This window comes from Carettochelys insculpta, chromosome 8 (genome assembly GCF_033958435.1).
Source record: "Carettochelys insculpta isolate YL-2023 chromosome 8, ASM3395843v1, whole genome shotgun sequence".
NCBI classification, from domain to species: domain Eukaryota; kingdom Metazoa; phylum Chordata; order Testudines; family Carettochelyidae; genus Carettochelys; species Carettochelys insculpta.
Window position 1 is genome coordinate 30,778,595 of NC_134144.1, and position 13,372 is coordinate 30,791,966.

The 13,372-nt window shown below is 39.2% G+C and overlaps 1 protein-coding gene across 3 annotated transcripts in view; it reads left to right on the top strand.

Moving 5' to 3' along the window:
* TTN (titin) overlaps positions 1 to 13,372 on the top strand; it is a 330,648-nt gene that overhangs the window by 233,250 nt on the left and 84,026 nt on the right. For all 3 annotated transcript variants that reach the window (XM_075000777.1, XM_075000778.1, XM_075000779.1), the window contains 22 exons: positions 1 to 98; positions 263 to 431; positions 528 to 794; positions 910 to 1,176; positions 1,265 to 1,543; positions 1,632 to 2,040; positions 2,157 to 2,281; positions 2,374 to 2,640; positions 4,128 to 4,397; positions 4,657 to 4,959; positions 5,073 to 5,375; positions 5,678 to 5,865; positions 5,960 to 6,074; positions 7,391 to 7,675; positions 7,976 to 8,127; positions 8,265 to 8,412; positions 8,533 to 8,710; positions 8,809 to 8,930; positions 9,030 to 9,317; positions 9,414 to 9,710; positions 9,817 to 10,003; positions 13,170 to 13,285. In XM_075000777.1, the coding sequence (XP_074856878.1) occupies positions 1 to 98; positions 263 to 431; positions 528 to 794; positions 910 to 1,176; positions 1,265 to 1,543; positions 1,632 to 2,040; positions 2,157 to 2,281; positions 2,374 to 2,640; positions 4,128 to 4,397; positions 4,657 to 4,959; positions 5,073 to 5,375; positions 5,678 to 5,865; positions 5,960 to 6,074; positions 7,391 to 7,675; positions 7,976 to 8,127; positions 8,265 to 8,412; positions 8,533 to 8,710; positions 8,809 to 8,930; positions 9,030 to 9,317; positions 9,414 to 9,710; positions 9,817 to 10,003; positions 13,170 to 13,285 (4,833 nt within the window). The remainder of the gene's footprint in view (positions 99 to 262; positions 432 to 527; positions 795 to 909; positions 1,177 to 1,264; positions 1,544 to 1,631; positions 2,041 to 2,156; positions 2,282 to 2,373; positions 2,641 to 4,127; positions 4,398 to 4,656; positions 4,960 to 5,072; positions 5,376 to 5,677; positions 5,866 to 5,959; positions 6,075 to 7,390; positions 7,676 to 7,975; positions 8,128 to 8,264; positions 8,413 to 8,532; positions 8,711 to 8,808; positions 8,931 to 9,029; positions 9,318 to 9,413; positions 9,711 to 9,816; positions 10,004 to 13,169; positions 13,286 to 13,372) is intronic.

The following is a 13,372-nucleotide window of genomic DNA, read 5'->3' on the forward strand; positions in this document are numbered from 1 at the left end:
CACTTCATGTTGAATTTACAAAGCCCCTCACTGACCTTGAAGTTAGAGAAAAAGAGATTGCTCGGTTTGAATGTGAAATTTCCCGCCCAAATGTCAAGGTCTGTAATATCATCTTCTTACTATCTGAACATGATTATCTTCAATATGAGGGGTATTTAAAAAAAATCTGTTTTACCTCACTGTAAATGAATACAATGCAAAGATTCATGATGCAACACATTAATATTAATAACAGTATTATATCAATTTGCTTTAAAAACAGGTGCGGTGGTTTAAGGATGGCATTGAAATAAGAAAGGGCAAAAAGTATGAGATAATCTCCAAAGGTGCCCAGCATATTCTTGTGGTCAACAAATGTCTATTTGAGGATGAAGCAGAATATGCCTGTGAAGCAAAAACAGCTAGAACCTCAGGCATCCTAACAGTTATAGGTAAAACTAAATTTACTCTTCAATATTCTTCATATGAAACATGAACAATAGCTTGAATGTTAATTTAATCAAATACTTCTGAATTTCTTTATATAGAGGAGGAAGCTGTTTTCACCAAAAATCTTCCCAATATTGAAGTAAATGAAAGTGAAACTGTGAAATTCATTTGTGAAGTCTCTAAGCCTGGTGCTGAAGTAACATGGTTTAAAGGAGATAACGAATTACCTGAAGTTGGTAGATACGAACAAATCGCTGATGGCCGAAAGAGAATTCTCGTTATTCGTAATGCTCGTCTTGATGATGCTGGCGAATACAGCTGTAGGCTTCCGACTACTCGCACAACTGGCAAACTCAAAGTACATGGTAAGAGAATTACTTTGGTATACTTTTCCATAGGAAAATCAAATAGACAAGCATATGCAATTTTCTTTTCTTTCTTTATTCAGAAAAAAAATCTGTTCTACATTTATTTTTACAGAACTTGCAGCAGAATTTATTACCAAACCACAAAATGTTGAAGTACTGGAAGGAGAAAAAGCTGAATTTGTCTGCTCAATATCCAAAGAGGGCTTTGAAGTACAGTGGCTGAGAGGTAGTAAGGTACTTGAGGCCGATGATAAGTATGACATCATTTCAGATGGCAAAAAGAGATTTCTCATCATTAAGAGCTCCGTTTTAGAAGATGAAGGAAAGTATTCTGTCATAGTTGGTGGAATCAAAGCAACAGCACACTTAAAAGTGATTGGTAAGCTTTGTTTATTTTACTAATATTTGTGCACATTTTATTTTATTTTTTTACAGAAAGAAAGATGCAATTTTTTTTTCAATTTCAGAAAAACTCAGGATTATAACTCCACTAAAAGATCAAGTTGTTAAAGAGGGAGAAGAACTTGTCTTTAACTGTGAGGTTAATACAGAAGGTGCCAAAGCTAAATGGTATAAAAATGAGGAGGCAATATTTGATAGTCCAAAATCAATCATGGTCCACAAGGATTTAGTTTACACACTCAGAATCAGAGATGCACACTTTTCAGATCAAGCCACCTATACTGTCTCACTATCAAATGCCAGAGGGGAACATGTCAAGAGCTCTGCTGCCTTATCAGTAGTTGGTAAGTAACTTTTTTTTTTTAATCTTCTCAAATGCTGATGTAAATCAGACTGTAAATGAACCATATTTTATTTTTTTCATTTTAACAGAGGAGGATCTCAAAATTGTTGTCCCTCTTGAAGATATTGAAACAATGGAAAAGAAATCTGCCACATTCTGGTGCAAAGTCAATCGCCTCAATGTAACCCTTCAGTGGACAAAGAATGGCGAGGAAGTTACATTTGACAGACGCATTTTGTACAAAGTTGACAAATACAAACATTCACTTATCATTAAAGACTGTGGGTTTATAGATGAAGGTGAATATACTGTCACTGCTGGACAAGACAAATCTGTTGCAGAGCTCATCATCACAGAGGCACCTGCAGACTTTATTGAGCACCTGCAGGACCAGACTGTCACTGAATTTGATGATGCTGTTTTTACCTGCCAGCTGTCTAAAGAGAAAGCAAGTGTAAAATGGTACCGAAATGGACGAGAAATAAGAGAGGGCAAAAAGTATGCACATTTATCACACTTCTCTTGTTAAACTTCAAAATACATTTCTTGTATTTTGGTATTTGTGCTGTAGTTTAATTCACTTATTTATTTCATCATCCTTCATCCCCATTAAGGTATCTGTTTGAGAAAGATGGAAATTTGCACAGATTAGTTATAAAAGACTGTAGACTGGAGGACGAATGCGAATATTCCTGTGGTGTAGATGACAGAAAATCTAGAGCAAGACTTTTTGTTGAAGGTAAGTTTAAAATTAAAAAGGATCTTCTGCCAGTTCTTAGTAATCAGAAAAAAAGATTAAACACGATTCAAATTAATGGGTATTTATTTCAGAAATCCCAATTGAGATCATCCGACCACCACAAGATATTTATGAAGCTCCAGGCTCTGATGTCATCTTCATGGCGGAGTTGAATAAAGATGGAGTGGAAGTCAAGTGGTTAAGAAATAACATGATTATAGTCCAGGGTGATAAACATCAGATGATGAGTGAAGGAAAGGTCCATAGGCTGCAGGTGTGTGACATAAAGCCTCGTGACCAAGGCGAATACAGATTTATTGCCAAAGATAAAGAAGCTAGAGCTAAACTTGAATTGGCTGGTAAGTCATCTGTTTCATCATATGTATTGTACAACATCTGAGATTAGTGAATACAGATGTTGTCGATAGTTATGTAACATTTCACATACCTTTTCAGAAGGTTCGAGTAGAATGCATGGAAAAGTGGAGGCATTCTGGAATCTTGGTCAGCTACTTCTCAATGGCATCAGGATTGTTATTTAATCCAAAGAGCAAATTGCCAAGCTGAATTTTTCATATGTTTTTGAAAAATATACCTTTTTTTCAAATGAGATAACAAATTATATTGTAAAAGCCATCTGGAACATACAGAGTGTGCCTCGGCAGTTCTGTTGTTAAAAAAAAAGGGAATTTCATTGTGTTTATTCCTTTGAGTAATGTTGCTCATGTGCCAATTTGCAGCATCAGACCATGATAGCGCACTGAGTTAATGCCCAGCAGCAGCTTCCTTCCCCCTCCTTTTATATATACGTACAAACACTTGGTTCTCTTCTGGACTTTGTCACTGGCCTGCTGGGTGACTTTGTGCAAGTCATTTCAGAGCCATATGTCAGTTTCCCCAGCTGTAAAATGAGGATTATAATTCCAACCTCCTTTGTAAAATGTTCTGAGACCCACTAAAGAAAACTTGTGTATTAGAACTAACTAATATTATTACCTTGTGAATTTCTGGGTACCATGCAGAAATATATGGATCTTGCTTTGTGCCCTTTAGACCCTGTCTTGTAGTTTTCCTCAGTAGTTGTTACTGGGAGGCCTCTGCAGTGATCTCTTTGGCCCTGTCTGCATGCGAACCACCTGTCGACAGATGTCACTATCGGAAGAGATGTCCCAGCAGTACCTCTGTCGACAGATTGCATCTACACATAAAAGCAGATCAAAAGAGCAGGATGCTCTGTCAACAGAGAGCAGCCAGATTGATCAGTCCTCTCTCGACAGAATGGCTGACCAGAAGCTCTACTAACAGGGCAGCCTGGGAACCAGAAGCCCTCTTTGTTGACAAAAGGGGCTCCTGAGCTGCTGCACTGCTCTTTTCTCGACAGAACACTGTTGTGAGAGGCATTATATGTGAAAAGGAAGAGGTATAACACTGCCAGCAGAGGTGCCGGAATATGTTGAGAAACTGTTGACAAAATGCATTTTGCATGTAGACATGCTGCAGTTTTTTCCAGCAAAAGCCCAGTTTTGCCTGAAAAAGCTTCTTGTGTAGACATGGCCTTTGTGTTTTGGGCAAGCCAGACATAGGCAGGATAGTTTCTCCCTTGTACTCAGCCAGGTCTTGGCCCTGTGCCAGTTAAAATCAGTGGTGATTTCCCATTGACTTCAGTGCAGGGGAAGGTGCTCAGTGTATACTGGCCAGGAACACTGTCCATATATTAATCATTGGTTTCAAATTCATATGCAACTCTCATTATTTCTTGAGTTAGAATCTGTGTTGAATGTGCAAGAAGGGTATCAAATAGTTTTGAAAACATTAAATGCTTATTTGCCTCACTTGTCTTGTTTAGCTGCCCCAAGAATCAAAACTGCTGACCAGAACCTTGTGGTTGATGTTGGGAAGCCTTTGACCATGGTTGTACCATATGATGCCTACCCAAAAGCAGAAGCTGAGTGGTTAAAAGAGGAGGAAAGCCTGCCCACATACGCAGTTGATACAACAGCTGACAGCACCACCTTCAAAATTTTGGAAGCAAAGAAAACAGATAAAGGAAGATACAAAATTATACTTCAAAACAAGCATGGCAAAGCTGAAGCACACATCAATGTAGATGTAATTGGTAAGCTCTTAAATTATTAAGGCCTTGTCCACACTGGGTTTTGCTCTATTTACAGCTATTGCTATAATATAGTAGATTAGCTGTCTGGAACATGTAGGACAAAAATGCCATCATTTGCAATGGCGAAGTTTTACTCTAATGTCAAGCAGGAATAAGCTACCTCATTGCATTTCATAACCTTTCAACTTTCTCTTTGCTTGTAAGTCAAAGTAAAAGCAAAGATGAGGTGTACTAAAAGTACTTTTCACATAAATTTCAGATGTTCCGGGTCCAGTGAGAAACTTAGAAGTCACTGAAACATATGATGGTGAAGTTAGTCTTGCCTGGGAGGAACCAGAAAGTGACGGTGGAAGTAAAGTCATTGGCTATGTCATTGAAAGACGTGATATCAAACGTAAAACATGGATTTTGGCCACTGACCGTGCTGACAGTTGTGAATATACTGTTACTGGACTTCAAAGAGGAGGAGTTGAGTACCTCTTCCGAGTAAGGGCCAAAAACAGAGTGGGCGCTGGGGAACCAGTGGAAACAGATAAGCCTGTTGAAGCAAAGAGCAAATTTGGTAAGTTACAATTCTGAACGAAATTTCAAAATAATATTTTTAGTTATTTTTTGCATTTTTTCCTCCCAACATACAATATTGTTCTTTCTGCACCTTCTCCCCCAAAAATGCAGATGTTCCTGGTCCTCCTCTGAATGTAGAAGTTATTGACGTGAACAGATTTGGTGCTTCACTTACCTGGGAGCCACCAGAATATGATGGAGGCTCTCCAATTACTGGCTATATTGTTGAATTGCGCGACAAAGGGTCAATCAAGTGGGAGCCAGCCATAACCACAGCAGAACATGAATTAGCTGTTACCATCACTGATGTGGTGGAAAACAAAGAGTATTTCTTCAGAGTCAGGGCACAAAACCAGATTGGAATTGGCAAACCAAGTGCTTCTACTCGAGCTGTTAAAATTATGGACCCAATTGGTAAGTATGAAAGTATTGGTAGTACTGATTGTTTTTTAATATAAGGAAATTGTGTCATTCATACAGCATATATGCAAAAAAGATGAGGATTGGAGTAGTGAAATGTGTGGAGAGAAAGTAATGTAAACCAAGTTAATTCTTTTTCCTTCTTTGAATATCCCTGAAATATTTTGTGATCTTTTGATAAATTGTCAACTCTTAAGAATAACAATGACAGAGCTTTCTCCAAATCTTTCTGCTCTGAAATTGGGAATCTAGTTCTCTTTTTTCCAGTTGATCTAATTTCTTCAAATTCTTTTCAGAAAAACCAAGTCCTCCCATTAACCTCAGTCATTCAGACCAAACTAAGTCATCTGTCCGGCTTACATGGGAGCCGCCTCTAAAGGATGGAGGAAGTCCAATAATGGGTTATATTATTGAAAGACGTGAAGAGGGAACAGACAACTGGATCCGCTGTAACCCAAGACTTGTCCCTGATCTTACTTATAAAGTAATGTGGTCCATTGTCAAATAAAATATTTAGCATGCGTTCGTAATATTTAGTATGATTTTTAATTTGCAAATGATTATTTGTTCCTTTCTAGGTAACTGGATTGAAACCAGGAGCCAGTTACTATTACAGAGTCTCTGCAGAAAATGCAGCTGGTGTATCAGATCCAGCAGAGGCTATTGGGCCACTGACTGCAGATGACGCTCATGGTAAGCAGTTTTCTTTTGGTTCACATAGCGGCTCTGTGAAGACACAAAGTTGCATGTGGTGCAGGGCAGAATGACAGTACTAGCTGTAAGTGCAAAAATCAGACTGCTACCATGCAGTACCCTTCCTGAGACCTACAATACTAGCACTGAGTGCCATCAGCAAGTGCCTCTGACCCTGTGAAATTCTTTAACCCTTCTTTGCTACACCCTTCTCTGCAAGTGGGCTAGCTCTACTTTAGGGAGTCCATAGAACAGCATAAGCAACTATTCCAAAAATGGAGGATGGCCTTTTAACTACCCACCTACAGAGTGGGGCCTAAAACTTTTAAAAATACATTATGGCTACGTCTACACGTGAAGCCAACATCGAAATAGCTTATTTCGATGTAGCAACATCGAAATAGGCTATTTCGATGAATAACGTCTACACGTCCTCCAGGGCTGGCAACGTCGATGTTCAACTTCGACGTTGCGCAGCACCACATCGAAATAGGCGCTGTGAGGGAACGTCTACACGCCAAAGTAGCACACATCGAAATAAGGGTGCCAGGCACAGCTGCAGACAGGGTCACAGGGCGGACTCAACAGCAAGCCGCTCCCTTAAAGGGCCCCTCCCAGACACAGTTGCACTAAACAACACAAGATACACAGAGCCGACAACTGGTTGCAGACCCTGTGCCTGCAGCATGGATCCCCAGCTGCCGCAGCAGCAGCCAGAAGCCCTGGGCTAAGGGCTACTGCCCACGGTGACCATAGAGCCCCGCAGGGGCTGGAGAGAGAGCGTCTCTCAACCCCTCAGCTGATGGCCGCCATGGAGGACCCGGCAATTTTGACGTTGCGGGACGCGGATCGTCTACACGGTCCCTACTTCGACGTTGAACGTCGAAGTAGGGCGCTATTCCGATCCCCTCATGAGGTTAGCGACTTCGACGTCTCGCCGCCTAACGTCGAAGTTAACTTCGAAATAGTGCCCAACACGTGTAGCCGCGACGGGCGCTATTTCGAAGTTAGTGCCGCTACTTCGAAGTAGCGTGCACGTGTAGACGCAGCTTTAAAGTTTAACTACCAATAGATGTTAAATGTCCCACCTGCTATTTTTTAGCTACTGACCTATCTGAAGGGTTTCTGAAGAGCACACTAGTAGGGAGAGGGCAGGAGTGAGATGCTGCAGTTGGGTGCTTGTAGCTCCTAGCTGTGTGCTCTTGGTGGAAGTGGAGTCAGGTAGCAGCCTGCCAACTGCAATATCATTAATAACAATATAAAAATCAAAAAGTTGGAAAGTATGTAATGGATTCCAATTTTTTCCCCTTTTCCAGTTGGGCCTACAATGGACTTAAGTGCATTTAAAGATGGACTGGAAGTTATCGTCCCAGAGCCACTCAAGATCCGTGTTCCAATCACAGGATACCCTGTGCCAACTGCAACGTGGTCTGTTGGTGACAAAATCTTGGAAAAGGGTGATCGTGTGAAAATAGAGACTACTGCAGCCTTTGCAGAACTTGTTATTTCTCCAAGTGAACGTCCAGACAAGGGAATTTATACTTTGAAATTAGAAAACCCTGTTGCATCTGTTTCAGGAGAAATCAATGTTAATGTAATTGGTAAGCAGGCATTAACCTCCTTTTAGATATTTAAATTATGCCAATAACTTCTAATCAATATCCTGCAAATATTGTAAGATCATTATTCTATGAGAAACCATGTAACACTAAGAAAACAAGGAATAGTTAATAATTTTACAAAAATAATTGTTGATGTCCCTCTGCAGAGGCCTTTCAGTTTTCAGTATCCTACAATTCATTATTTAGAAGATAGTATCTTAAGTAGACAAAAACTTTTAATAGAAAATATGGTAAGAAATTGATGGGAAGAAAAATTAATGCAATATATGTCACTTCCAGCTCGCCCAGGTGCACCAAGAGAACTAAAAGTAATAGACATGAGCAGGAGCACAGTGCAACTGACATGGGAAGCACCAGAAAACGATGGAGGAAGTCCGGTGACTGGCTATCTTATTGAAAAACGTGACATAAGCCGGAAAACATGGACCAAAGTAAGTTCTTTATTTTACTTATTTAAATACAGTTAGTTATCATTTCCTATATTGTTAGCATTTGTACTGCAAAAGTTTGGCCATGTGCTGTTTGGGAAGGAATTCTAGAAATAAACTAAAACATTTCTTTTTCTCAGGTTCTGGATAATGTTGTTGACCAAGAGTTCACTGTACCTGATCTCATCCAAGGAAAAGAATATTTGTTTAGAGTTTCAGCGCGTAATAAATGTGGACTAGGAGAGCCCGCATATATTGATGAACCTATAAATATGTCAGCACCAACCAGTAAGTTTTCATCTTTATATTCCTATTATTTTACTGCATTTGCTTTTATATAACTTCAGGGAGAAGAAATCCGTGTCTCGGATTGGTATGTAAGATCCTATATTTCTTTCATTTTTATAGCGGTGCCTGATCCACCAGAGAATGTTAAATGGAGAGATCCAACATCTAAGAGCATCTTCCTAACATGGGATCCACCCAAGCATGATGGTGGTTCACGCATCAAAGGTTATCTGGTAGAAAAATGTCAACGTGGTACTGAAAAGTGGGAGCCCTGTGGTGAACCTGTTGCTGAAACAAAGTAAGCGTTTTTATGATCTAAAATCAGAAGGACTGTCATTTTGATTAAATAGAATATTTGATTCTTACCACTTTAAATATGTGACTTGTTTTATACAGAATGGAAGTACCAAAACTTAAGGAAGGAGAATGGTACTCATACCGGGTTAAGGCTTTGAATAAACACGGGGCGAGCAAACCAAGCAAGCCAACAGAGGAGATCCAAGCCGTGGATACAAAGGGTAATTATTTAAATGAATGAATTAAATCCATTGTATTCTTTGAAGCAGTCTTCAGAACACTGTTTTTGTAACAATATTTTAATTTTCTCTTTAAATCAGAGGCCCCGGAAATTTTCCTAGATGTGAAACTTCTTGCTGGACTGACTGTAAAAGCTGGAACTAAAGTTGAGCTACCAGCTACTGTAAAAGGAAGTCCTGAGCCTCGAATTACGTGGACCAAGGCTGATAAAATCCTGAGACCGGATGATAGAATTACTATTGAAGCTAAGCCTAACCATTCCACAGTCACTATTACAGACAGCAAGAGAAGTGATAGTGGCACATATATTATTGAAGCTGTAAATTCCAGTGGGCGTGCTACTGCTGTTGTTGAAGTTAATGTTTTAGGTATATTATAATTATTATATCAATTCTAAATCAACATAAATGTAGCCAACCATATAAGCACCTGAGATGATTATTACTCTTCTATGTCATTTATAGATAAGCCTGGTCCACCAGCCGCATTTGATATATCAGATATTACCAATGAATCCTGTTTCTTGACATGGAATCCTCCTCGAGACGATGGGGGATCTAAAATTACAAACTATGTTGTTGAGAGAAGAGCTACGGACAGTGAAATATGGCACAAGCTGTCATCAACTGTTAAGGAAACAAACTTCAAAGCAACAAACTTAACCCCCCATAAAGAATACATCTTCCGAGTCAGTGCTGAAAACATGTATGGTGTTGGGGAGCCAGCTCAGCATAGCCCTATCATTGCTAAATATTCATTTGGTGAGCTAATGTATCTGATGTTCTGTTTACTGTGTATGTTGACAGAAAATGTATAACTATACAAGTGCATGTATATATTGACATTTATATTTGTGAATTTGTACAGATCCACCAGGGCCTCCGACAGGTGTTACACCTTCTGAAGTCACTAAAGACTCTGTGACTTTAACATGGACTGAACCAGATGAAGATGGCGGCAGTCCAATCACTGGTTATTGGGTTGAGAGATATGATCCTGATCATGATAAATGGATAAGATGCAACAAGATACCAGTGAAAGATACAACATTCAAGTAAGACTACTACCGATTTAGCTTGTCAATGGGACTATAAATACAGATTAATGTAGCAGTGACCTTTTCAACAAATAGAGTATAATTTTCTCATTCTCTTTTTCTGGTGTCCTAAATGTAGGCCAAACTATTATCTGATATCATACTTTCTCTTTTAATATTTAATTTTAATCAAGAACTTCTTTATGTGATATAAAGACTCCTCTTTTTACCCCAAATAGAATGTCTACTTTCTCTGCCACATCACTGAGCTTTCTGTGTGATTGCTAATCGGTTATTCTCAAAGTTAATACCACTGCCATGCCATGTACCAGGGCACACAGACATTCCACAACATTTGTATGTAGCTAACAGTCTTTCAGTCGAGACGGCAAAAACATTTGCCACATCTCCAACATTAGTCTCCTGCAATATTCTGCTTCCGCCAAGGAGAAGTAGAAAAAAAGCATGTGCATGTAGATGCAAAATTAGAAAGGTGAATGCACAAAATGAATTACACCCAGGAAGGAACATAAAAGATGTAAAATACATTACCTAGGCTACGTCTACAGTAGAAGCATCGTCAATAGAAGTTACTGTCGAAGGAGAAATCTCAACAGAACCTATGTTGACAGATTGCTGCTTCACACAACTTGCTCTGTCAATAGAGAACTGCCAGACTTCACTGCCCTCTGGAGACAGAAAGCAGAATAGTAACAGAGAAGTGGCCGTTTTAGTCTGTACTCCTGGCAGCTCTGCAAACAGGGCTGCCCCACAATTGGAAGCCCTCCCTGTGGAAAGTGTCAACATTGCACTTCTGTTGACAGTACTCTGCTGACAGAGTGTTATGCCTCAGACTTTTGAGGGATAACTCTGTTGAGGAAAAAGCAAAGTTCTGTCAAGACTCTGTTGACAGAAGCCTGTATGACTGTAGATGCTTCCTGAGTTCTGTCAAAAGAATTCTGCAGTATAGGCACAGCCTAGGAGCAAGAGAAAGACAAAGGAAAGTGCAGGTCCTGTACTTAGCCAGGAAGCAGAGTTAGTCAAGATGGCTGGTATAGGTAATGCTTACTTTACTGAGTCTTCATTTAAAGTGTTAATGGTGACCAGACACTCAGTATAGTTAACAAACACAAATGGAGACAGAGTGTAAGTCAAAACAGGAAAAGAAGAGTTTAAAGAATATTTCCCTAAGTTGAATGTATGCAAGTTGGCAGGTCTTGACAAAATTCATCCTAGGTAAATAAGGAACCAGTTGAAGCAATCTCAGAACCATTACCAATTATCTTTGAAAACTCATGTATGTACCAAAAAAAGTGGAGAAGGGCAAAGATAGTATTATGTTGGAAAAGGAGACCAAAGAGGGCCAAAGGAAATAAGTGAATCAGTGTAACTTGATACCTGGAACAAATTATTGAATAATCAATTTGTAAACAGCTAGAACAGGAGTCAGCAATATTTCTGAGGCAGAATGCCAAAATTTGACCTTTTAACCTCTTTGTACGTTCAAAATGCCAGTGATACTTTTAAAAGTTACTAATAGTCCTGCTTACAAAAACTTCATTAATGAATAAATTAAGATGCAGAGCTTTACCATTTAGGTGGCAGTTGGTGGCATTAGTCAGTCTTTTGTTAATCCACAGACAGCATGGCTTTGAGCAGCTCCTACCTGCATGGGGGTGAGGGGTAGGGCTGAGCTCCCACCTCACATGCCAATGAAAATTGGCTCACATGCCACTCTTGGTCCCCATGCCAGAGGTTGCTGACCCCGACCTAGAGGATTTTAAGGTTATAAGGAATACCTAGCATGAATTTGGCAAGAACAAATCCTTACAAACAAATTTCCTTCTTTCACAGGGTTGCTGGACTAGTGGATGGTGGGGTGGGGTGAAGCAGTAGAGGTGATATATCTTGATTTTATTAAGTCTTTTGACACAAGCAAAAATGGCACTCTCCTACATAAGCTAGGAAATGGGATCTAAGTTAAATTACTATCGGGTGGATGTACAAAAGCCTATAGCAAAAGAGTAGTTATCAGTAGCTCACTATCAAATTGAGAAGACGCATCTAGTGCGGTTCTGCAGGTGTCAGTCATGGGTCCACTATTATTCAATATTTTCTTTAGTGACTTGGATAATGGAGTGGAAGTCATGCTTATAATATTTGTAGATGACACCAAGCTGAGAGGCTTGTAAGTGCTTTGAAGGACAGGATTTGAATTGAGAATGATCTTGAAAATTGAATAATTGTTGAATTTAGTAAGATGAAATTTTATAAATAAAGCACAAAGTAGTATAGTTGGGTAGGAAAAATCAAATGCACAACAACAAAATGATGAAAAACTTGCCAGTTGGTAGTACTGCTGAAAAGGATCTGGTGATTATAGTGGGTCAGAAGTTGAACGTGAAGTAATAGTGGAAAAGGCTAATATCACTCTGAAGGTATTAATAGGAAAGTCATGTATAAGGCACAGGAGGCAATGTCCCAGTCTACATGGCCCTAATGTGAAGCCTCAGGCAGAGTACGGTGACTAGTTCTGAGTGCCATATTTTAGAAAAGATGTGGGCAAATTGGAAAAAGGCCAGAACAGAGCAACAAAAAACCTGGCCTAACAGGAAAGGTTTCAAAAATTCTGAGCATGTTTACTCTTGGGAAGAGAAGAGCTGGCAATTGGACCTGATAACAATCTTCAAATATGTTAAGGGCTGCTATAAATAAGACCAGGATCCAGTGTTCTCTGGCCACTGGTGGTAGAATAGAACAACTAGCAATGTGTTTAATCTGTAGTGGGTAGATTTAGGTTGGATATTAGAAAAAACTGTCTAATTACAACTGGAATAAGCTTCTATGGGAGGTTGTGAAAGCCTCATCATTGGAGATTCATAAGAGGAGGCTGGACAAACACATGTTGGGATAATCTAAGTTTACTTTGTCTTGCCTCAGCACAGGGGACTGGACATGATGCCTCTCAAGGTCCCTTTCAGTCCAAGAAGTCTATAATTCTTTTGTCGGTATATCATTTAATATCGTTAAATCAATACCATTTAATATAACATTTAGCAGTAGCTAGGAATTTGGGTTTTTTAGCAAATGTAGCAGTCTGACTTTAAAAACATAATGCTAAGCATGCACAAATATGTGAGTTTGGCTTTATTAACTAAGTACACATTTCATTCCCAATTAACAGAGTTAAAGGTCTTACCAACAAGAAAAAATACAAGTTCCGGGTCTTGGCAGAGAATCTTGCAGGACCTGGAAAACCAAGCAAGGAGACAGAGCCAATCTTAGTGAAGGATCCTATTGGTATTATGAATAAATTTCTTTCACAGTATAATTTAAAATGGAATAAATTATTTCTTTGGTTTTGAAGTCTAAATTCTTATTAAATTT